The following is a 22,875-nucleotide window of genomic DNA, read 5'->3' on the forward strand; positions in this document are numbered from 1 at the left end:
TCCAATGTGATGATAATAGTCAGTATCCAGTGCACCAAAACCAAAGATTGCGTCTCATATAGCAGTGTGAGTGAGTCATGGTCTATTGATATAATATGATATCAATGTGTTGCCTAATCCCTAATAACAAAGCCAAGGATCAATGCAATGTGAATGGGATGGGGTTGAGTGTAATAACATAGACATGGTCTAGTGAAATATGAACTGATGTCAACACTGACTAATTGGTGGCACTCTCACCCCAAGTCAGAAGGATGTGGGTTCAAGCCCTCTCCAAAGACCCAACCACATTGTCTAAGTTGATGCGCCTGGTGTCATTATAAATTGGAGTCTCTGTTCTTTTGCTGGGTGTTCTCTTAGACTCATAAGGAATGAAGGGAATGATAGATGGGACAATTCTGGGCTGAGAAATAGAGGAACCAAGTAACACAGAATGATATGAGAAAATGATATAAAATGGAAAGGAGCAGGCTATCAGTTCCAGGCTATGGAGAGCAGAGGGAACTCAGTGACTGACCCACAGACATGGGCACATATGTCCGGGAATGGAGACTCTGACCAGAAACAACAGGCTCATTTGTAAATGGCACTGCAATGTGATCTGTGTGACTCTGTCCTGACTCTGTGGCCAGATATAGGTTGCCTTGACAGATGCTTTCACTAGATTGTGGCCCCTGGATTTATTTTCTGCTCAGAAGTGAGATGTGTGGTTTGGAACCAGCAGCAGAGAAACACGAAGTTGTGTTTCCTGAGAATGAAACAGCAGGCATCAATTTCATGTTATCACCGAGAACAGTCTTCCTGCCTGTGAGGGTGAACTCACTCTGACAGCATCAAGAACAACCACACAGATTGCTGCCAGTCTCAGCATTACATTCAGTTCCATTCCCAGTTTAAAGATTTAAACACATGAGCTTATTTGGAGTTTTAACATATTCACTGAAGGGGGAAACGAGCTGAAGGGAGAAATAAGGGGAAATTATATAAAATAAATAATTTTGCCCAAAAACAGTTATCAGAAAGTAGGAGAGTTAAAGTGAATCGAGTCCTGTCTGAGAGTGAGAGAGAGAGAGAGAGAGGAATGACTGTCTGTACGTTGAGCCTCAGACAGAGAAGAGAAGCTAAGTGAGGTTAAGTGTGTTAGGTTTTTTCTCAGAAAGAAAGAAAAAAATTAAGTGAGTTTAGGTGCTCTCTGAAACAGAGAGATTAAGCGACTTAGTGTCTGAGAGAGTAAGGAGAGAGGTTAAGTGATGTAAAAGCAAAATATTGCAGATGCTGAAAATCTGAAATAAAAACAGAAAATGTTGGAAAAACTCAGCAGGTCTGACAGCATCTGTGGAGAGAGAAACAGAGTTAATGTTTTGAGTCTGTGTGACTGAAGACAACCATACGCTCTGAAGAAGAGTCATACGGACTTGAGAGGTGAAGTGAGTTTGGGGACAGATGTACCCATATTGGTAATTGAATGGTCAGTGTGAGATTGTTTTCTAAACAGCAGCATCCCAGAGAATAGGTTCCAGATAATTGTCAGTGCTTTAAAAGATTTGCAAAGATATTACATTTGGAATAAATGGAAATAAAGGACTAAAATACTTGCTGGAGATAATTACTTCAGGAAATACATTGCAAATGTGAAGAATGATGCATTGCCAACAGATACATAGACACAAGAACAAAGAAGGAAAGTACAGCACAGGAACAGGCCCTTCGGCCCTCCAAGCCTGTGCCGATCATATTGCCTGTCAAACTAAAACATTTTGCACTTCCGGGGTCTGTATCCTTCTATTCCCATCCTATTCATGTATTTGTCAAGTTGCTTCTTAAAAACCACTATCGTACCTGCTTCCACCACCTCCTCTGGCAGCGAATTCCAGACACTCACTACCCTCTGCATAAAAAACTTGCCCCGCACATCTCCTCTAAAGTTTTCTCCTCTCACCTTAAATCTATGTCCCCTAGTAATTGACTCTTCCACCCTGGGAAAAAGCTTCTGACTATCTACTCTGTCCACACCACTCATAATTTTGTAAACTTCTACCAAGTCGCCCCTCAATCGTCGTCACTCTAGTGAGAACAATCCGAGTTTCTCCAACCTCTCCTCATAGCCAATAACCTCCAGATCAGGCAGCATCCTGGTAAACCTCCTCTGCACCCTCTCCAATGCCTCCATATCCTTCTGGTAATGTAGCAACCAGAATTGCACACAATATTCCAAGTTGGCCTAACCAAGGTTCTCTACAGCTGCAGAATGACTTCCCAGCTTTTATACTCAATACCCCTGCTGATGAAGACAAGCATGCCATATGCCTTCCTGACTACCTTATCCACCTCCGTTGCCACTTTCAGTGACCTGTACACCCAGATCCCTCTGCCCGTCGATGCACTTAAGGGTTCTGCCATTTACTGTATAATTCCTGCCTGTATTAGACCTTCCAAAATGCATAAGCTCGCATTTGTCTGGATTAAACTCCATCTGCCATTTCTCCGCCCAAGTCTCCAACCAATCTATATCCCGTTGTATTCTTTGACAATCCTCTTCACTATCTGCAACTCCTCCAACCTTAGTGTCATCTGTAAACTTACTAATTAGCCCAGTTACACTTTCCTCCAAATCATTTACGTATACAACAAACAGCAAAGATCCCAGCACTGATCCCTGTGGAACACCACTAGTCACAGCTCTCCATTCAGAAAAGCACTCTTCCACTGCTACCCTCGAGTGTGTGTGTGCACACACTCACACACACCATTTTTTATTGAACTGGTTTCAGTTGTGCCTGTTAACCAGAAGATAGATTTTTAATTGGATACCATTAAGATCCTGCAGCAGTCCATTCGACTGAGGAGACAGTTCTAGATTCTGTCTGACACCATCAGTGGGTCAGGTGTAAGCTAAATAGAAAATCCTGCAGGAAAAATAATCCTTAACATTAAAAATCAATCGGAGCAATTGACTCAGTACTACACCAGTGTGAATTAGTAAACTTTAACACAACAGGGTTTGTCACTAAGTAGTGTAAAGTACAGTGCACTAATGCTCACCTTTAGTCTTGCCCCTCAATCCCAGTTAATCTCTGGGAGATTGTTTTAAGATTCACCCCATCCTTTCGACACAAATATTACCCACATAACACTAGAGTCATTAGAAATTGATGTGTGCTTCGCACACACTGTCCTTTTAAATATACTTCACTCCCACCAGCCTTTAACTATCAAAAACATAACAGGGTTAATAGCTGCTGATAGCTGTCAATGAGATTAAATTTATGCTTGAAATGATTAAATCTTCACATGCAAAATATATTTTGTTTTATTCTTTGATGGGATGTGGGTGTCACTGGCAAGGCCAACATTTGTTGCCCAACCTTAACTGCCCTTGAACAGAGTGGCTTCCTCGGTTATTTCAGAGGGCAGTTAAGAGTTAACCACATTGCTGTGGGTCTGGCCTCACACGTAGGCCAGACCAGGTGAAGATAGCAGATTTCCTTCCATAAAGGACATTAGTGAAGCAGATGGCTTTTTAATCAATCAATGATAGTGTCCATGAAACTATCACCGAGACCAGCTTTCAATTGCAGATTTTGAATATCATGATGACGTGAGAAGCCTGGTCAATATGCTCAGGTTCTGAAGGTGAAATCCACAATCTAAAGATCCTGAAATCAGTGTCATCACTGTAACCAAGCTGCTACTAAAATGTTTAAGGAGCTAAGGTGACATTTTACATCTACAGTTTGACCATAACATTGGTTAATACCGCTACTGTTAAACTTCCAGACAATAAAATCACAAACAGCAACTTCAAGCAGAAGGAGCAGAATAAACGAGATGGAGGGAAACACGAGAGCCCACAGGCGAGTACCACGTAGAGCAGGTTCACACACCCGGGGACAGGGGACAGGGTTGGTTGGTGGGCCCGGCGACAGGGCTGGCTCATGTGCCTGGGGGTGGGGTGGGTTGGCGTGCCTGGGAGTGGGGCAGGTTCACACACCCAGAGGCGGGGGGGGGGGGGGGGGGGTGGGAGGGGGGTGGAGTTGGCGCGCCCAGGGACAGGGCGGGTTCACGCACCCAAGGCTCACCGGGAATGATCAGAATAGGGAAACCGCCCAGAAAGCTACCAATAGGAATCTTCAGCTGAACACATCACTCATTCATGAGGACCCGAAGGGGTCCTGACACTGTGAAGTTAAAGGGGCAGACACAGCTTCAGCCTTCTCTCTGTTACCTTTCTGATAGTTAAAGGTTGGTAGGAGTGAGGTATATTTAAAAGGACAGTGTGTGGGAAGCACACATCAATAAAACTGGGAATTCTTGGACACGCTGCAGGTTGTTCTTTCACTGGGAATCAAACTGTTGTATTATTGTCCCAGCAGTTAACAGCCTCCTGTGAACTCCTCCAGTTTCTAGTTTAATGCAGATTTTAACCCAATAAATTTCAGCATGTTTCGACACAGTGACTTGGGACTGACACACAAACACGTTGAAACATTTTAGACTTATAAGAACCATTTTCCGTCTGGAAATTTAAACCTGCTGTTTTACTTTCAGTCAGGAACAGATCACAATTTTACACCAACCTTAGATTTGACAGCACGTTTCCAACATTCACCGTTGTTCTTCCTGACTCTAAACCCAGTTGTAAAAGAGCCTTCTGTTCTGCGTCTAGGAGCTCTGAACCATGGAAGAGAGCAGCTGAGACACATTTCTTACACACCTCAGGAATCACCCACATTGGGGTTGTACCGTCAGTGAAGAAAGATGAGAAAGACCAAAGTGTTGTTTGGGGGTCCCTCAGTGTGAATCTAATGGACTGTGTCCAGGCTGAAGTTTTGTTCCTACTGTAAGATCCTCCCCCAGATTGTCCTTTCTGACTCCAGCCAGGCGATGTTAAACACTCAGGTGGGGAAAAACAAAAGTCTACAAACAAAGCTGATTTACTTCACATTTATTCAGAATATTGAACCTCATCAACAGGTCAGGACAGTCAGAATGAACATGGTTCAGTCCTGGTATGATTAACAGCATCAACAGGGGTAGAATCCAAACCTTGCAGTCGCTTGTGAACCCACTGGTGTGTTCGCAGGTGTGATGATTGAGTGAATGCCTTTCAGCAGGCATTACAGGTGAACGGCCTCTCCCCACTGTGAACTCGCTGGTGTTTCAGCAGATAGGATGAATGAGAAAATCTCTTCCCACACACAGAGCAGGTAAATGGCTTCTCCCCACTGTGAATGCTCTGGTGTGTCAGCAGGTTGGATAACTGAGTGAATCCCTTCCCACACATGGAGCAGGTGAATGGCCTCTCTCCAGTGTGTACTCACTGGTGATTCAATAGGTTGGATGACCGAGTGAATCCCTTCCCACACATGGAGCAAGTGAATGGTCTCTCCTCAGTGTGAACCTGCTGATGTGTCAGAAGGTTAGATGAACGGGTGAATCCCTTCCCACAGTCAGAGCAGGTGAACGGTCTATCCCCTGTGTGAAGTTGCTGGTGATTCAGGAGGGCAGACGGACGGCTGAATCCCTTCCCACAGTTGGTACAGGTGAATGGCCTCTCTCCAGTGTGAGTATATTGATGAGTTAGCAGATCCTTTTTGCTTTTAAAGCTCTTGTCACAATCAGAACAATTTAAAAATTTGTTGTCAGAGTGAACAAGTTGATGTGTCAGAAGGTGGGATGACTGAATGAATCCCTTCCCACACGTGGAGCAGGTGAACGGCCTCTCCCCAGTGTGAATACGTTGATGTATCAGCAGATCTTTTCTGCATTTAAAACTCTTCTCACAGTCAGAACATGTAAACGGTCTCTTATCAGTGTGAACAAGTTGGTGTGTCTCAATGTGGGATGACCGAGTGAAGTCCTTCCCACACACGGGGCAGGTGAATGGCCTCTCCTCAGTGTGAACTTGCTGGTGTGTGCAAAGGTTGTACAAATGGGTGAATCCCTTCCCACAGAGGGAGCAGGTGAACGGTCTCTCCCCAGTATGACTGCGCCTATGAACTTCCAGTTGGGATGGGAAATTGAATCCCTTCCCACAGTCCATACATTTCCATGGTTTCTCCATGGAGTGGGGATCCTTGTCTCTCTCCAGGTTGGACGATTAGTTGAAGCCTTGTCCGCACACAACACATTTACAGTTTCTCCCCACTGTGAATGGTGCGATATTTTTGCAGACTGTGTAACTGCTTAAAGTTTTTTCCAAAGTCAGTTCACTGGAACACTCTTATTCGGGTGTGTGTGTGTGTTGAGGCATTTCCAGTCATACCGATGTTTGAAATCCTTTCCCAAAGACAGAATAGACAAACAGTTCCCCTTCCCCATTCAAAAGCTGATGATATTCAGGTCCTGATTAATTCATTGCCTCTGACAGATCTTGATGTGATGTTTGCTTTGCGTTTTCTGTCTGCCAGTCATCTCCGTTTAATACCCTGTAAAACGAGTTTACAAAAGTCATCACTTTAAATCCAGGACTGAAATTCAGAACAGACAATTCTAGTTTCTATGGAACATTTTTTCCTCTCTTGTTCCTCCAAAGCTGTAAATTCCCGTCCCACACACTCTCCCTCCTCCCTGGGCTGAAATCCAAACCCATCTCACCATCTCCATCATTTCTTTCCTCCACTCCCAGTTTTCTCCCTCCCTCTCCTCTGTCTGGGTTCAGTTCTCCAGCTCCTGTGTCTCTGATTCAGGGTCTCAGGCGGGACCCCAGCTGCCGTCGGACGGGACACAGGAGGGGGGGACCCTCCCGGGTGGGTCTTACCCGGACCCTGAATCCGTCCCCCCAGTTTCTGAGCCCCCGGGCGGCCCGCGGTCTCCCCGCAGTTTCTGAATCTCCCGCCCCGGAGCCTCTTCCCCTGAACCCAGCTCTGTCACCGGGAAGAAGCCCCGGAGCTGCAAACACGGGACTTGGAGGCTGTGATCCGGGATTGCGGCCAACACCGTGTGTTTCTGGATCCTCCCCACCTCGGCTCCCGGATCCGCTCCTCCCTCAGCCTCAGCGACTCTCACCCGCGTCTCCCGCACTCCCAGAGCTTAGGCAAACTGAGACTGCGCATGCTCCAGCCACCGTCAGCATTGCGCCTGCGCACTGGGCTCCTGTACAGTGAATAGGGCACTTTCACACACGCATGAGATTGTGGGTATCAGCGGTGCCATTGAAACACAAAATAGAGAATGAAAACAATTTTCTGCTACCCAATTGTGAACAAATAAAAAGAAAAGTCACACGTAAATCTTAGTAAATTGGTGCTCTGCCATGTTCCATTTCTCGAAGTGATTTAAACATATCTCAAGCCAGCTCAAACGTGTTAAGGGCAAGTCATGTTCAACTAACTTACTGTAAATTCTTCACAAATGCCCATTCCCCTTCCTTCTGCTGTATAATGGAAGGTCCGTGCATTGGTGTTTCTTTATCATTTGGTTCTGATCTTTACTAATTGGCTCTGTGGTCAAAGTCTCAATCTCATAACCACAAAGTAATCACAAAAAAAAATTTTCCACTCACAATTACCCAGCATCCTAGCAGTTGGGATTCTGCATTGCTACTGGAGGAGCTCCTGCTCACAGATTCTGCCTCCGACAAAAGTTGTTCTTATAGTGGCTGTCCCTGTGATTGATTTTTTGTGGGCTTTCCTGGGGTGAACTTGCCCATTGCCCCCGTGTAGTTGGAACCCTGGTTCTGAAATACTGTCTGTATGATTTTAAGGCTTCCTGGAATAATGCACTGATGGAAATCTGCAATAATCAATGGTCCCATCTGAGTTGCAGATTTTAATGTGATTGTCCAATCTAGAAAAAAAAAATTTCACCCCTTTAAACCTGATTCAGCTGATCCCCTCCACACATACTACAAAACATTATCTTTGAGATCAGCTGTTCCTTTATAGTCTGTAAGAAAAACAAAAAATGCTGGAAAAATTCAGCAGCTCTGACAGCATCTGTGGAAAGAAAGACAGAGTTAATGTTTCGAGTCCGTATGACTGTCTGTGTTATTCAGAATTATGACATTATTTACCTTCTCCTGAACCTGACCTAACCATTCTGCCGGTTCATTTATTGGAAACGGGGACTCTCCTTGTTTTAATGTTAACACTCGCTGTCTCCCCAGTTATTCATTTAAGTCAGCCCATGAATTGTTTGAACATTGTTTCACCATGTTCCCACATTTCATTAACAAATGTTGAAACGTTTGCTCCACACCCACAGGGTTTCATCTGTTTAAAGCCACAAACAGAAAGGTCCAGTTTTCTCCTGGAGTTTGAGACAAATCAGCTTTCAAAATGATGCGGAGTTTCAGCCAATGCGAAAGACCCGGGCTCAGCCCCGCCCCCTCATTCACTCCGATTGGTTGGAGGACCAGCAGAACCCGCTCAGTCCTCCAGCCTCGTCCCCTCTCTCTATTGGTCCGAAGCTGCCGTGAATCCACCGAGCACGGTGACCTGGAGCATGCGCAGTGTGGGTAATGGCGGTGGGCCGAGGCTTATTTGTCGGATCCACAGGAGGTAAGATAAAGGGCGGGTGGAGGGAGAAACAGAGTCAGTGGGTGGACGGGGAGGGTTCATAAGCACTCGATGCGGCTATGAACCCAAAATAGGAAACTATTTGTGGGGCGAAGGCTGCGGGATCGCGTCTCCAGCAAAAAGCCCGGGTTAACGGCCGCCATCTTTAGTGTTAATATGCATCGGGGCGCATGCGTGGTCATCCCTGTCAGCAGGAGAAGAGAATATCGTGCATTTCTATCCTGGACTGACAGGGATGGGTTTTGGAAACTCCTTTTACAGGGAATTGGAAGGGGAGGATTTACCCACAGCAAACTCAAAGCAAAGATCACATTAAGACCTGACTCGAGTCGATTGATTCATCAGGACCTGGATATTATCGGTCTTTGAGTTTAAGCATTGAGTTCCAGGTCATTAACACTCAATGTGTGAAATTTTTCCCTCACATTCTCCCTGTAGATCTTATCCTAAATCTTAAATCTATGTCTGTGATACTTTTATGATTAGTTAATACCTTATATTTTTTTCATTCAATCACAGGATGTGAGCTTTGCTGGATGGGCCAGCATTTATTGCCCATGCCTAGTTGCCTTTGAGAAGATGGTGGTGAGCTGCCTTCTTGAACCGCTGTAGTCCATGTGCTGTCGGTACACCCACAGTGCTGTTAGCAAGGAAGTTCCAGGATTTTGACCCAGTGACAGTGAAGGAACGGCGATATTTTTCCAAGTCAGGATGGTGAGTGACTTGGAAAGGAAATTCCAGGGGGTGATGTTCCCATCTACCTGCTGCCTTTGTCCTTCCAGTTCAGTTTTTGGTCAAGAGCAATCCCCACGATGTTGATAGCGGGGGATTCAGTGATGGTAATGCCATTGAATGTCAGAGGGCGATGGTTAGATTCTCTCTTGTTGGAGGTGGTCATTGCCTGATACCTGTGTGGCTCGAATGTTACTTGCCATTTTCAGTCCAAGCCTGGATATTTTCCGGGTTTTGCTGCATTTGGACATGGACTGCTTCAGTATCTGAGGAGTCACAAATGGTGCTGAACATTGTGCAATCATCAGCGAGCATCCCCACTTCTGACCTCATGATGGAAGGAAGGTCATTGATGATGCAGTTGAAGATGGTTGGGCCTCGGACACTACCCTGAGGAACTCCTGCAATGATGTCCTGGAGCTGAGATGATTGATCTCCAACAACCACAACCACATTCCTTTGTGCTAGGTATGACTCCAACCAGTGTAGAGTTTTCCCCCTGATTCCCATTGCCTCCAGTTTTGCTCGGGTTCCTTGATGTCACATTTGGTCAAATGCTGCCATGATGTCAAGGGCAGTCACTCTCACCTCACCTCCAGAGTTCAGCTCTTTTGTCCATGTTTTCACCAAGGTTGTAATGGGGTCAGGAGCTGAGTAGCCCTGGTGGAACCCAAACTTGGCATCAGCAAGCAGGTTATTGTTAAGCAAGTGCCGCTTGATAACACTGTTGATGACCCCTTCCATCACTTTACTGATGATCGAGAATAGACTGATGGGGTGGTAATTGACCAGGTTGGATTTGTCCTTTTTGTGTACAGGACATACCCGGACTATTTTTCACATTGCCAGGTCAATGCCAGTGTTGTAGCTGCACTGAAACAGCCTGGCTAAGGGCGAGGTAAGTTCTGAAGCCCATATCTTCAGTACAATTGCTGGAGATGGATCACGCACTCGGCACTTCTGGCTGAAGATTGTGGCAAATGCTTCAACCTTATCTTTTATAACCTTTTATAAACTTTTGCACCTCTGTCAGATTTCCCCTCAACCTCCTTTGCTCCAAGGAGAACAACCCCAGTTCCTCCAACCTAACATTCTTACTAAAATCCCTCATCCCTGGAACCATTCTGGTAAATTTCCTCTTGCCCTCAAGGACCCTCACATCCTTCATAATATGTGGTGATCACTGGTTTGCACAGACCCAGATGTTCTGTGTTGGTGTCTGTGATGTCATCATGCACCGACAATTGTGCAGTGACATCACCTCGCCCCCCCCGGGTATTTCCTCAACTGGGAGATTTTTCTCTGACTCCAGTGCTTCTGATATCTTTCCAGCTGCAGGCTCCAGTGGGAGATTTTAATATTGAAAACTGAAATTGGTTCAGAGGTGAGTATTTTTGACCATTCCTCTACAATTTAGAGCTTTAAGTGCTATTCCCTGTTATCTGTGAGAGGTTCCATGTCTCTGCGGCTGGTGTGGTTCCTTTACTATGGATCTGAATCCATGTCCACTCATTGCTCTGTTTCACCTCTGCCTAATCTCCCTGATCATCTCTCTGCCATTGTCTAACTTCCTCTGTCTCTAATAATGGGTGTGTTTTAGTTATGTTCAGTATTTTACTGTTACTTCCACTAACCGCATCTAAATGAGGTTTCCACCACTGCCCATCGCCCAACTATGTGCTGCTGGCTTTCCAGCTTTATCTTCCCACAGTATCTTTCATGGTCAGGAATTGTTTTTCCTGAGCTGTCGTCTATTTCTCTTCTGTTTCTGAGTTTATATTGACCATCAAATTCTGCAGCATTTTTACTTCCCATAGTTCATTCTGCACACCCTGAAACACTAACTCTTTTTCTCTCTCCACAGTTACTGCTTGACCTGCTGAGAATTTCCATCACTTTCTCTTTTTGTTTCAGATTTCCAGTAGCTGCAGTATTTTGCTATTATTTTATTGCAGGCATTCGTTCACAGAGCTGAATCTGGAAACACAGATGGACCAGTTAAGTGCCAGTTTGTTGCAGGATAGACATTGATGGCTGAAGTTGGTCCCTGGCCTCCAGTGTTGGTCCTTTTTCATTGAGTCATAGAATCATTGAATGGTTACAATACAGCCAGAGTCCAATTAGCCTATCATGCCCGTGCTGGCTCTCTGCAAGAGCAAGAGTTACTCCCACTCCTTGACCTTTCACTAACAAGACCAGCAGCAGATATTACCCATCCCCACTTATTTGTGGAGAAGATGATGTTTGATCTTCTTGAACCACTGCAGCCTGTGTGGTGAAGATGACCCCACAATGTTACAGGCGATTCACCCACTGTTGATGAAAGAACAATGATATATGCCGAAATCAACAACAACAATGTGTATTTATATAGTGGCTTTCATGTAATAGAACATTCCAATGTGTGTTCACAGGAGTGTTATACAGCAACATTTGACACAAAACCCACATAAGGAGTTGTTAGGACATTTGACCAAAGTTTGGTCAAACAGATAGCTTTTAAGGAGTATCTTAAAGGAGGAAAGTGAGGTTGAGAGACAGAGAGGTTTAGGGAGGAAATTCCACAGCTTTTGGCTTTGGCAGGTCAACCACCAAAGGTGGAGCAATTAAAATCGGGAATGTTCAAGATGTCAGAATTAGTGGAGCGCAGATATCTCAGAGGGTTGTGAGGCTGGAGGAGATTACAGAGATAGGGAGGGGCCATGGAGGTAATTGAAAATAAGGATGAGGAATTTAAAATTTAGGTGCTTCTTAACCCAGAGCCTTTGTAGGTCAGTGAGCACAGGAGTGATGGGTGAACAAGACTTGGTGCGAGTAAGCACACGGACAGCAGAGTTTTGGGTGACCTCAAGATTACAGGGAGGTTGAATGTAGGAGGACGGTCAGGATTGTTAAGTCTAGAGGTGACAAAAGAATGGATGAGAGTTTCAAGAAAGGATGAGCAGTGAGTCGGGCAGTGTGGCGCGATGTTACTGAGGTGGGAATGGGCAGCCTTGGTGATGATGCATAAATGTGGTTTGAAGCTAATTTTTGGGTGAACTATGACCCAGTGGTTGTGAACAGACTGGTTTGGCCTCAGACAGTTACCAGAGAGAGGGATGGAGTTGGTGGCCAGGAAGTGGAGTTTGTAGTGGGAACTGAAGACAATGGCTTTGGTCTTCCCAATACTTAAATGGAGGAAATTTCTGTTCATCCAATACTGGATGTCAGACAAGTCAGGTTGGTGTGTGAGTTGAAAGGGAACTTGGAGATGATGGTGTTCACACACACCTCCCAGCCTGGCCCTTCTAGGTGGTGGAGGTTCAGGGTTTTGAGCTTCTCTCAAAATTCTGGTTGAGTTGTAATCCCTCTTTTTCAACCCTTCCCTCTTCCACCCCGACCCTTCTCTCTCTTCCTCTCTTCTCCCATCTAGGCCGGTGCCTTGTGCAGGCCCAGACTGGGTGGCAGATTCCCTTCCCTGAAGGACATCATTGAACCAGTTGGGTTTTTATGACAATCCAGCAGTTTTCATGGTCACTTTTTCCTGGTGTCGGCCTCACAAATTACCAGATTCATTCAGCTCAATTTCACAACCTGTTTTTGTGGATTCTCTCTCACTCCCTTTTCTGTTTTAAATCAGTTTCACAGGGTATTAGAAGGGGAGGATTTGCAGTTGGGGAACTGAATCCAAACATCACATCAGGATCTGACAGAGTTGCCCAGCTTATCGTCACCCAAATATCATCGGAAGTTGAACATGGAAGGAAAAAGCACAGTTCACAGTGCGGAGAAACCGTACACGTGCTCTGTGTGTGGACGAGGCTTCAACCGACCATCTAATCTGTTGAAACATAAATGCAGTCACACTGGGGAGAAACCATGGAAATGTGAGGGCTGTGGGAAGGGATTTAATTACCCATCAGAGCTGGAAAATCATCAACGAATTCACACTGGGGAGAGGCCGTTCACCTGCCCTGAGTGTAGGAAGGGATTTACTTGTTCGTCCAGCCTGCTGAAACATCGGCGAGTTCACACTGGGGAGAGGCCGTTCACCTGCTCCGAGTGTGGGAAGGGATTTGCTCGCTCATCCACCCTGCTGACACACCAGCGAGTTCACACTGACGAGAGACCTTTCAAATGTCCAGACTGCAGCAAGTGCTTTAAAAGTCCCCGGGAACTGACTGCCCATCAACGTGTTCACACTGACGAGAGGCCATTCAGGTGCTCGCACTGTGGGACTGGTTTCAAGACATTATTTAACCTCACTGTACACCAGCGAATTCACACTGGGGAGAGCCCATTCACCTGCACCAAGTGTGGGAAGGGATTTGCTAACACATCCACCCTGCTGAATCACCAGAGTGTTCACACTGACGAGAGGCCTTTCAAATGTCCAGACTGTGGGAAGTGCTTTAAAAGTTCCGGGGACCTGATGATCCATCAACGTATTCACACTGATGAGAGACCGTTCAGGTGCTCTCACTGCGGGACTGGGTTCAGACAATCATCTCAAATCATTGTACACCAGCGAATTCACAATGGGGAGAAACCATTCACCTGCTCAGAGTGTGGGATGGGATTTGCTCGCTTATCCATCCTGTTGACACACCAGCGCACTCACACTGGGGAAGAGGCCATTCACCTGCTCTGAGTGTGGGAAGGGATTCACAACCATATCCTCCCTGCTGAAACACCGGCGAGTTCACACTGGGGAGAGGCCATTCAGCTGCCCCGAGTGTGGGAGGGGATTCATAACCTCATCCAAACTGCTGAAACATCAGCGAGTTCACAAGTGATTGGGTTTTTCTGTTAATCACATCCAGGACTGAACTGTGTCCATTTGGTCTGTTTCTGCTGATGCTAATAACCCCTACAATTGGGCTGGAGTTTAATATTCTAGATAAAGTCAAATAAATCAGCTTTGTGTTAAACTTGCATCGTGTTGAGTCTTTTTAATATCTCTAACGCAAATTAGTTCCTTTTGAAGTGCTCTCCTTGTCTCCTTCATCCACACCTCCAACAAGTGTGAGGAGCTCATGGAGCTTCTTTGTCACTAAGATTGAGACAATCCGATCAGCTGCTTCCCTCCTTCCACTGGCCCACCGGGCCAAACTCTTTCTACAGCTCCCCCCCTGCCCCTTGCCCTGAACCTGTGTTTTTCTCCAGTTTCGCCCCTCTTGCCCTCTCAGTGCTTATCTTGTCAATAAGACCTGCCTTCTGCTGCCTTGACCCTATTCTCACGAAACTGCTGACCATCCATTTTCTCCATGTTAGCTGATATTGTTAATGGTTTTTTCTCTTATCTGTCCCTCTTGCCTTAAAATCCACCACCATCACCCTCCTGAGAAGAAACAAATCTTTATCCCACCATCTTTACAAACTACCACCCCATCTCCAAACTCCCTTTTCTCTACAAAATCCTTGAACTTGGTGTCCCCCAAGGATATATCCTTGGCCCCTCCTATTTCTCATCTACATGCTGCCACTCAGCAACATCACTCAAAAGCACCATGTTAGTTTTCACATGTACACTGACAACGCCCAGCTCTACCTCACCACCATTCCTCCACTGTTACTAAATTATCAAACTGCTTATCCGACACCAAGTACTGAATGAGCAGGAATTTTCTCCAGTCAAAATTTGGGAAGACCAAAGCTATTGTCTTCAGTCACCACTTTGAATTGTCAAGGAACTATCAGATTTTTTTCTGATATTATTGTGGGATATTGTAAAGCCAGCTTCTGGTTCTGTGTGTGTGTGGCTAATTTAATTAACTAAAGACAATTAGACTGCAAGGTTTAAATTATCAAAGGAGTGAGGTGTAAAAGAAGCATTTGAAATGGGGATAAGTGAGCTGGAATGAGGTCTCAGTGGATAAGGTGTGAATGTAATTTACATGTTTAGATAAAGGAATTGTTTGATTTTCAAAGGGATGGTGTAATGTTTACAACTGACAAGATAAGTCAGGCAAAGTGATTGCATTTGTTTTTCCCAAAAGTGCTGGCCATAATAACAACATGAAAGCTTTTTCTGGGAATTCTGGGAGAAGTAACTTGTAAAGACAAAGAGAAACAAGGGGATTTACAAATCAAAAGGTATAAAATATATTTAAAGAGGGATGGAAGGTTGTGTGGGGTATGGCCATGTGAGACCTTGAAAGGTGCAATGTGTGAAACAGACTTGGGGGTGGAAAAGCCTCTAGCTACCCTCCAGAAGTTTGCTGTTCCAGTAACCAAGGTTGTGTTAAAAGCCTTTGGAATTCCACTGTCGAGTGGGTGCTTGTGGTAATAGTGCTGAATGTCTTTATAAATTGGGAATCTATTTGGGCTGTTGCCTTAAAGGAAGTGTGTAGTTGGTTGTCTGGTTAAGTATGAATTTTGCGAAATGCTATAAGATTAAGTAACTGTGTAACCGTGATTTTGTGTGTGTGTTTAAGTTTTTTCTTCTTTTGTTAATAAGTACTTTAAATTAATCTTTAAAATCTCTGAAGGTGGCCGTGGACTCATTACTTCTGACTTCAGTGCACAAGCCTTCTTGTAATAAATGCAAAAAGCAAAATCATTGTGATAGCGTGGCCAAGTTTCCCTTGTGGATTTGATCAGCCTGGAAAATTCTGTTCCATAACTGCCGTGTCCATCCCTCTCCCTGGGAACTGCCTGAGGCTCAACCACACTGTTCACAATCTTGGTGTCAGATTTAACCCCAAGATAAGTTTGTGACCACATATCCACACCATCACTAACACCAGATATTTTAATCTCCATAATGTCGACTGTCTCCACCCCACCCAAGCTCTTATGGGACACTTGCTTTTATTAACCGAGGCATAGAATATAAGTGCAGGGAGGTTATGTTGGAGCTGTATAAAATGTGAGTTAGGCCACAGCTGGAGTATTGTGTGCAGTTCTGATCACCAAACTATAGGAAGGATATGATTGCACTGGAGAGGGTGCAGAGGAGATTCACCTGGATGTTGCCTGGCCTGGAGCATTTCAGCTATGAAGAGAGGCTGGATAGGCTAGGGTTGTTTTCCTGAGAGCAGAGATGGCTGATGGGGGGACCTGATAGAGGTGTGCAAAATTATGAGGGGCATGGATAGGGTAGATAAGAAGAAACATTTCCCCTTAGCGGTGGTGTCAATAACCAGGGGCCATAGATTGAAGGTAAGGGGCAGGGGGTTTAGAGGGGATTTGAGGAAACAGCAAGATCTCACAAGCAATCTGTTAATGTGCAGATAATCTGTATTTGTGATGTTAATTTGAGTGTGGAAGGGGATGTGTAAAAAGCTGGTCTTTGTATAGAGATGTGAACCAAGGAAATGGTACCTGTGTGTAATAGTGACACAGCTTTGTGCTCACAGTCAGAACAATACACAGATATCCTTGTGGTTATGGTTTGAGCAAGGCCAGATGACAAATGTGGTGAACATGTTAAATATAAATATCTCCAGTGTGGCTGCAGCTTCTTAGATCAGAGCTGGGGAGAAGGTAGCTCCAAATCCACTGTATTATCTTCCCAATATTTAATTGGAGGAAATTTCTTCTCATCCAGTACTAAATGTCAGATAAGCAGTCTGAGGAATGACCAACAGGGGAGGAGTCCATAGAGGTGGCGGTGAGGTAGATGTGGAAATTAACGTGGTGTTTTCAGATGACGTTACCTGGTGGCAGCGTGTGGAGGAGAAATAGGTGGGGCCAAGGATAGATCTTAGGAGACACCAGAGGTAATGGCCTGGGAAAGGGAAGAGAAGCAGTTGCAAATGGTTCTCTGGCTACGATTAGATAAGAATGGAACCCAGTGAGTATAATCTCACCCAGCTGGACAACAGTGGAGAGGTGATGGAGGAGGATGGTGTGATCAACTGTGTCAAAGGCTGCAGACAGGGCGAAAAGGACGAGGAGGGAAAGTTTACCCTGATCAGTGACAGAGGATGTCATTTGTGACTTTGCTAATAGTTGTTTCTAGCCCATAGCCAGGGCTGAAATATGATTGGAGGAATTCAGACATGGAGTTCTGGGAAAGATGGGCAGAGATTTAAGTGGCAACAAAATGTTCAAGGACTTTGGAGAGGAAAGGGAGATGGGACAGTAGCTTACAAGGATGTGTGGTCAAGGGATGGTTTATTGAGGAGTGGATGATGGCAACAGATTTGAAGAGAGGGAACTATTAACAATATCAGTGAACATGGAGAGGTTGTGCAGTCAGTAATTTAGTGGGAATAGTGTCAATGGAACAGAAGGTGGGTATCATGGACAAGATGAGCTCTGAGAGGGCATGAGGGGAGGTGGGAGAGAAGCTAGAGGAAGATATGAGTTCAGGGCTTGGAAGAAGGGGAACTTTAGAGGAGGTTTGGCCCAGTGGGTTAGGAGAAGGGGGAAAACAACAGAGGCAGCTGAGTGAATTGTCTCATTCTTAGTGACAAAGACCATGAGCTGCTCCTCCATGAGTACCTGTTGGAGGTGAGGATGGAGGAGACAGGGGAGAGGGAGAGCATTTCAAATGGAGCCAACGTGTTAGAGATATTAAAATGACTCAACATATTGTGTATTTAAAATAAAGCTGATTTATTTAACTTTTATCCAGAATATTAATCCCTATAACTGGGCTGGAGTTCATTTACATCAGCAGAAATAAACTAGGAACATAGATCAGTTCTAAGTGTGATTAACAGCAAAATTCAATCACTATAATTTTTCTTTTTTACTTAATCGTTCATGGGACGTGGGTGTTCCTGGTGTTACTGGCTTGGCCAGCATTTATTGCCCATCCCTAATTTCCCTTGAGAAGATGGTGGTGAGCCGTCTTCTTGACTCACTGCAGTCTATGTGGGGTAAGTACACATTGTGCTGTTAGGAAAGGGGTTCCAGGATTTTCTTCCAGTGACAGTGAAGGACCAGCGATGTAGTTCCAAGTCAGGATGGTGTGTAGCTTGGTGGGGAACTTGAAGATGGTGGCATTCTCATGCATCTTTGTGAACTTGCTGGTGTCTCAGCAGGGTGGATGAGTGAGCAAACCCCTTCTGACATATGGTGCAGGTGAATGGCCTCTCCCCAGTGTGAACTCGTTGGTGCTCCAGCTGGTTGGATAATGTAGTGAATCCCTTTCCGCACAAGGAGCAGGTGAACGGCCTCTCACCAGTATGAATGCGCTGGTGTGTCAGCAGGTTGGCTAACTGAGTGAATCCCTTCCCACACTCAGAACAGGTGAATGGCCTCTCTCCAGTGTGAACTCGCTGGTGTACAGTGAGGTCAGATAATTGCCTGAATCCAGTATGGCACTGAGAGCACCTGAATGGCCTCTCATCAGTGTGAATACGTTGATGGCGCATCAGTTCCCCAGAACTTTTATAGCACTTCCCACAGTCTGGGCATTTAAAAGGTTTCTCATCAGTGTGAACTCGCTGGTGAGCCAACAGGTTACATGACAGAGTGAATCCCTTCCCACACTCGGAGCAGGTGAACGGCTTCTCCCCGGTGTGACTGCGCCGATGTGATTCCAGCTGAACTGGAAAATTGAACCCTTTCCCACAGTCCCCACATTTACACGGTTTCTCCTCAGTGTGACTGCGCTTGTGTCTCGACAGGTCAGATGACCGGTTGAAGCCTCGTCCACACACACAGCACGTGTATGGTTTCTCCCAACTGTGAACAGTGTTTTTTCCTTCCATGTTCAAAATCCGACAATATTCAGGTTATGATAAATTGTGCAACTCTGTTAGATCCTGATGTGATGTTGGGTTTGAATTTCCTGACTGTAAATTCTTCCCCTCTAAAACCCTGTGAAATTGATTAAAACAGAGAAAAGGGAGTGAGTGAGAGAACCCACAAAGACACAAAGGCAGATTGTGAAATTGAGCTGAATGAATCTGGTAATTTGTGGGGCCAGCACTAGGGAAAAGTGACCATGAAAACTGCTGGATTGTCATAAAAACCCAACTGGTTCACTAATGTCCTTCAGGGAAAGGGATCCACCATCTCATCTGGATCTGGACTCTGGCTTCTAAGGGAGAGTAGGCAGACATTGAGATGTGGGAGCATTAGGGGGCAAAGGAGAGGGATTTTATATATCCACAACTCAACCTAAACTTTGACAGAAACTTCCAAACCCTCAACTTCTACCATCTGGAAGGACCAGAGAAGCAGGTGTATGTGAAAACCATCACTTCCAAGTTCCCCTCCAAGTTGAAACCGTCCTGACTTGTCTGACTCCTAGTACTGGATGAACAGAAATTTCCTCCAGTTAAATATCGTGAAGACCAAAGACATTGTCTTCAGTCCCTGCTCTAAACTATTCCATAGCCACTGACTTCATTCCTCTCCCTGGCAACTGTCCCAGGCTGGACAAGACTGGGCACAATCTCTGTCATGTTTCCCCCCAGCTGATCTCATGACCACAGAAACTGCCTATTTCCACCTCAGTAATCTCACCTGCTTTGCCGCTGAGTCAGCTAATCTGCTTCTGAAACTCTCATCCATTCCACTCCCTAAATTTGACTATTCTAATTCATCCCACATTCAACCTCTCTGTAAAGCTGAGATCATCCAAAACTCTGCTACCCTTCACTACTCTGCTCACTGAGCTACTTAGGCTTCAGGTTGAGCAGTGCTTCAAATCTTAAAACTTTCATCTGTTTCCAAATCTCTACAAAGCTTTGCCCACCCCTATTTCTGTCATCTCCTCCAGCCCCACAGCCCTCTGAGATCTCTGTGCTCATCTAATTCTGGTCTCTTCAGCATCCCCATTTTCAGTTCCTTCAGTGTTCGTGGCTGGGCCAAAGGCAAAACACTCACGATATCCCTCATGAAATCTCTCCACCTCTGTAACTTACTTTCCTCATTAAGGCACTCCTTCAAACCTACCTCTTTGACCAAACTTTTAACTTTCTTCCCTGATATCTCCATGTGTCTCAGTGTCAGATGTTGCTTTGTAAAACTCCCATAAAACACACTGGAATGTTTGATTACATCAAAGGCGCTATATAAATGAAAGTCAATGTTACAGACTTGGACACATATCACCGTTATAAATGTAAGTCAGTGTTACAGACTGGGACACACATCACCGTTATAAATGTTAGTCAATGTTACAGACTGGGACACACATCACCGTTATAAATGTAAGTCAATGTTACAGACTTGGACACATATCACCGTTATAAATGTAAGTCAGTGTTACAGACTTGGACACATATCACCGTTATAAATGTAAGTCAATGTTACAGATTTGGACACATCACTGTTGCTTTATCACTGGATGAAGAACCCCTCAGTCTTTCCCTAACAGTTTTGTGGAAGCCCCTTCACCACACATGCTGCAGCGGTTCAAGAAAAAAAACACCATCAATTTCTGAACAGGTAACTGGGGATTGGCAATATGAGCTGCCTTGCTACTGACTCCTATAAATTAAAAGTATCTGCCTTTGTTAAATGGATTAACAGCTCCTACAGGAATCCTTGTTCCCCCGCTCCCGGCTGCTCCTATTCAGACTCTCAGCCGCGCTCGATCTCACTGAGTCTGCGCTCAGCCTGGAGCATGCTCCGCGCAGACAGGCGGCTTCCGGGGGCGGAGCCTTCTTGCGCCTGCGCGTTATGGCCCTTCTGATGGAGATAGGGCGTATTCACTCGCGCGGAGCATTCTGGGTCTCCTTATCCGCCATCATTCAAAAAGCGACCGGAGGGTGAGAAGTCTGTTCCAGTGCTTCTGATACAATCCGTTGTTTACACCGAGAGGCCGGACACTGTTGATGTTTCTGCCAGTGACAGCTCCGGGTTAGCAGCCGCCATCTTTATAGGGATAATGTGCAGCCTGGCGCATGCGCAGTCGCCATATTTAAAGCGGCAGGGCGCAGGCGCGGCCATCCTAGGACCGGATGCAGGAAGAAAAGATGTCGTGAATTTCTCTCCTGGACTCACAGTGAAACTTCCCTGGAAACTCCTTTTACAGGAGTTAGAACAGGAGGATTCCCAAGCGGGAACCTCAAACCAAATATCATGTCATGATCTGACAGTTACTCGATTCATCAGGACCTGAATATCATCGCCTTCTAAATGTGGAAGGTGAAATGTCTGTGGACAAAGAGTTCAGAATTAGAGAGACAGGGAAACTTTTAATGATCTTTCCATCATTTAATGATTACATCGATCTCATTGGGAATGTTGAAGAATCTGTTCTATGGAGGCAAATTACCTCGAGCGCTTAAATAAACATACTTGGCAGCTAAAATGGGCAAACCGTTGAGCTGTGTTATCAGTGAGAGTTTCAGTCCCAGTTTTATATTAAGTTTTTTGCCATGTTGCAATTCATTCAGTCCGCCGTGTCCGTGATGACCAACTAGTAGTCATCCAGCCAGATCCCAATTTCCAGTTCTTGGTCCATAGCCTTGCAGGTTACATCACTTCAAGTATACATCCAAATACCTAGAGCCATAGAGCTATACAGCACAGAAACAGGCCCTTTGGCCGATCATGTCTGCCCCGGTCATCAAGCCCCTATCTGCTCTAATCTAATTTTCCAACACTTGACCCATAGCCCTGTATGCTATGACGTTTCAAATGTTCATCTAAATACTTTTTACATGTTTGGAGGGTTCCCATCCTTTCAGGCATGAGCTCCATATACCCCCCATCCTCTGGGTGAAAAGATTTTTCCTCAAATCCCTCTAAAGCTCCTGCCCCTTACCTTAAATCTATGCCCCCTGGTTATTGACCCTCCACTAAGGGAAAAATTTATTCTTATCTACCCTATCTATGCCCCACATAATTTTGTACACCCCAATCAGGTCCCTCCTCAGCCTTCTCTATTCTAAGAAAAATAACCCCAGCCTATCCAGTTTCTCTTCATAGCTGAAACATCCAGCCGAGGCAACATCCTGGTGAATTCCCTCTGCACACTCTCCAGTGCAATCATATCCTTCCTACAGTGTGGCAACCAGAACTGCATACACTATTCCAGATGTGGCCTAACTAATGCTTTATACAGCTCCATCATAATGTCCCTGCTCTTGTATGCAGTGCCTTGATTAATAAAGACAAATATCCAATATGCCTTCTTAACCACATTATACATCTGTCCTGCTGCCTTCAAAGATCTATGGACATGCACACAAAGGTCCCTCTGATCCTTTCTACTTCCTAAAGTCCTATCATTTTCATGGACTCACTTGCCTTGTTAGTCCTCCCAAAATGAATCACCTCACATTTTCAGGATTAAATTCCACTTGCCACTGCTCTGCCCATCTGACAGCCCATCTATATTGTCCTGTATTCTAAAGCTTTCCTCCTCGCTGTTTCCCACACCACCGATTTTCGTTTAATCTGTGAACTTACTGATCATAGCTCCTAGATTCATGTCCAGATCATTAATGTACACTTTTTAAATGTGATGAGTGTTTCTGCATCGGCCCTTGAATGTAGAAGGAGAAATGTTTGTCTGTTCTGTCTGGGGAAAAAATTTCAAGCATCAGCGTGACTGGAAAAGACACGCACACACTCGAGTGAAAGTGTTCCAGTGCACTGACTGTGGAAAGAGCTTTGACCAGTTACACAGCCTGAAAAAGCATCATACCGTTCACAGTGAGGAGAAACTGTACACGTGTACTGTTTGTGGACAAGGCTTTAATTGATCACCTAACCTGGAGAGAGACAA

At 45.2% G+C, this 22,875-nt stretch overlaps 3 protein-coding genes across 3 annotated transcripts in view; 1 reads left to right on the forward strand and 2 right to left on the reverse strand.

Moving 5' to 3' along the window:
• Positions 1-4,617: 4,617 nt before the first annotated feature.
• LOC121270230 (zinc finger protein 239-like) lies at positions 4,618-7,030 on the reverse strand. Its single transcript, XM_041175549.1, has one exon. It carries the CDS (start codon positions 6,062-6,064, stop codon positions 5,318-5,320), a length of 747 nt encoding a protein of 248 aa, XP_041031483.1. The 5' UTR covers positions 6,065-7,030; the 3' UTR covers positions 4,618-5,317.
• A 1,449-nt stretch (positions 7,031-8,479) lies between these two features.
• LOC121270223 (zinc finger protein 239-like) lies at positions 8,480-14,080 on the forward strand. Its single transcript, XM_041175536.1, has 2 exons — positions 8,480-8,501; positions 12,871-14,080. The coding sequence occupies exon 2, from the start codon at positions 12,988-12,990 to the stop codon at positions 13,879-13,881; it is 894 nt and encodes a 297-aa protein (XP_041031470.1). The 5' UTR covers positions 8,480-8,501; positions 12,871-12,987; the 3' UTR covers positions 13,882-14,080.
• A 3,980-nt stretch (positions 14,081-18,060) lies between these two features.
• Positions 18,061-22,875, reverse strand: part of LOC121270153 (zinc finger protein 420-like) — a 45,075-nt gene continuing 40,260 nt past the window's right edge. The window contains exons 6-7 of the mRNA XM_041175461.1: positions 20,953-21,090; positions 18,061-18,914 (exon numbers count right to left, since the gene is read on the reverse strand). Of these exons, the coding sequence (XP_041031395.1) occupies positions 18,191-18,914; positions 20,953-21,090 (862 nt within the window). The 3' untranslated portion in view covers positions 18,061-18,190. The remainder of the gene's footprint in view (positions 18,915-20,952; positions 21,091-22,875) is intronic.

This window comes from Carcharodon carcharias, chromosome 27 (genome assembly GCF_017639515.1).
Source record: "Carcharodon carcharias isolate sCarCar2 chromosome 27, sCarCar2.pri, whole genome shotgun sequence".
In the NCBI taxonomy this organism is placed as follows: domain Eukaryota; kingdom Metazoa; phylum Chordata; class Chondrichthyes; order Lamniformes; family Lamnidae; genus Carcharodon; species Carcharodon carcharias.

What these genes read in the sequence shown, in the direction of transcription:
- LOC121270223 (XM_041175536.1), top strand. Translation starts at nt 12,988, where the DNA reads ATGGAAGGAAAAAGCACAGTTCACAGTGCGGAGAAACCGTACACGTGC.
- LOC121270230 (XM_041175549.1), bottom strand. Translation starts at nt 6,064, where the DNA reads ATGGAGAAACCATGGAAATGTATGGACTGTGGGAAGGGATTCAATTTC.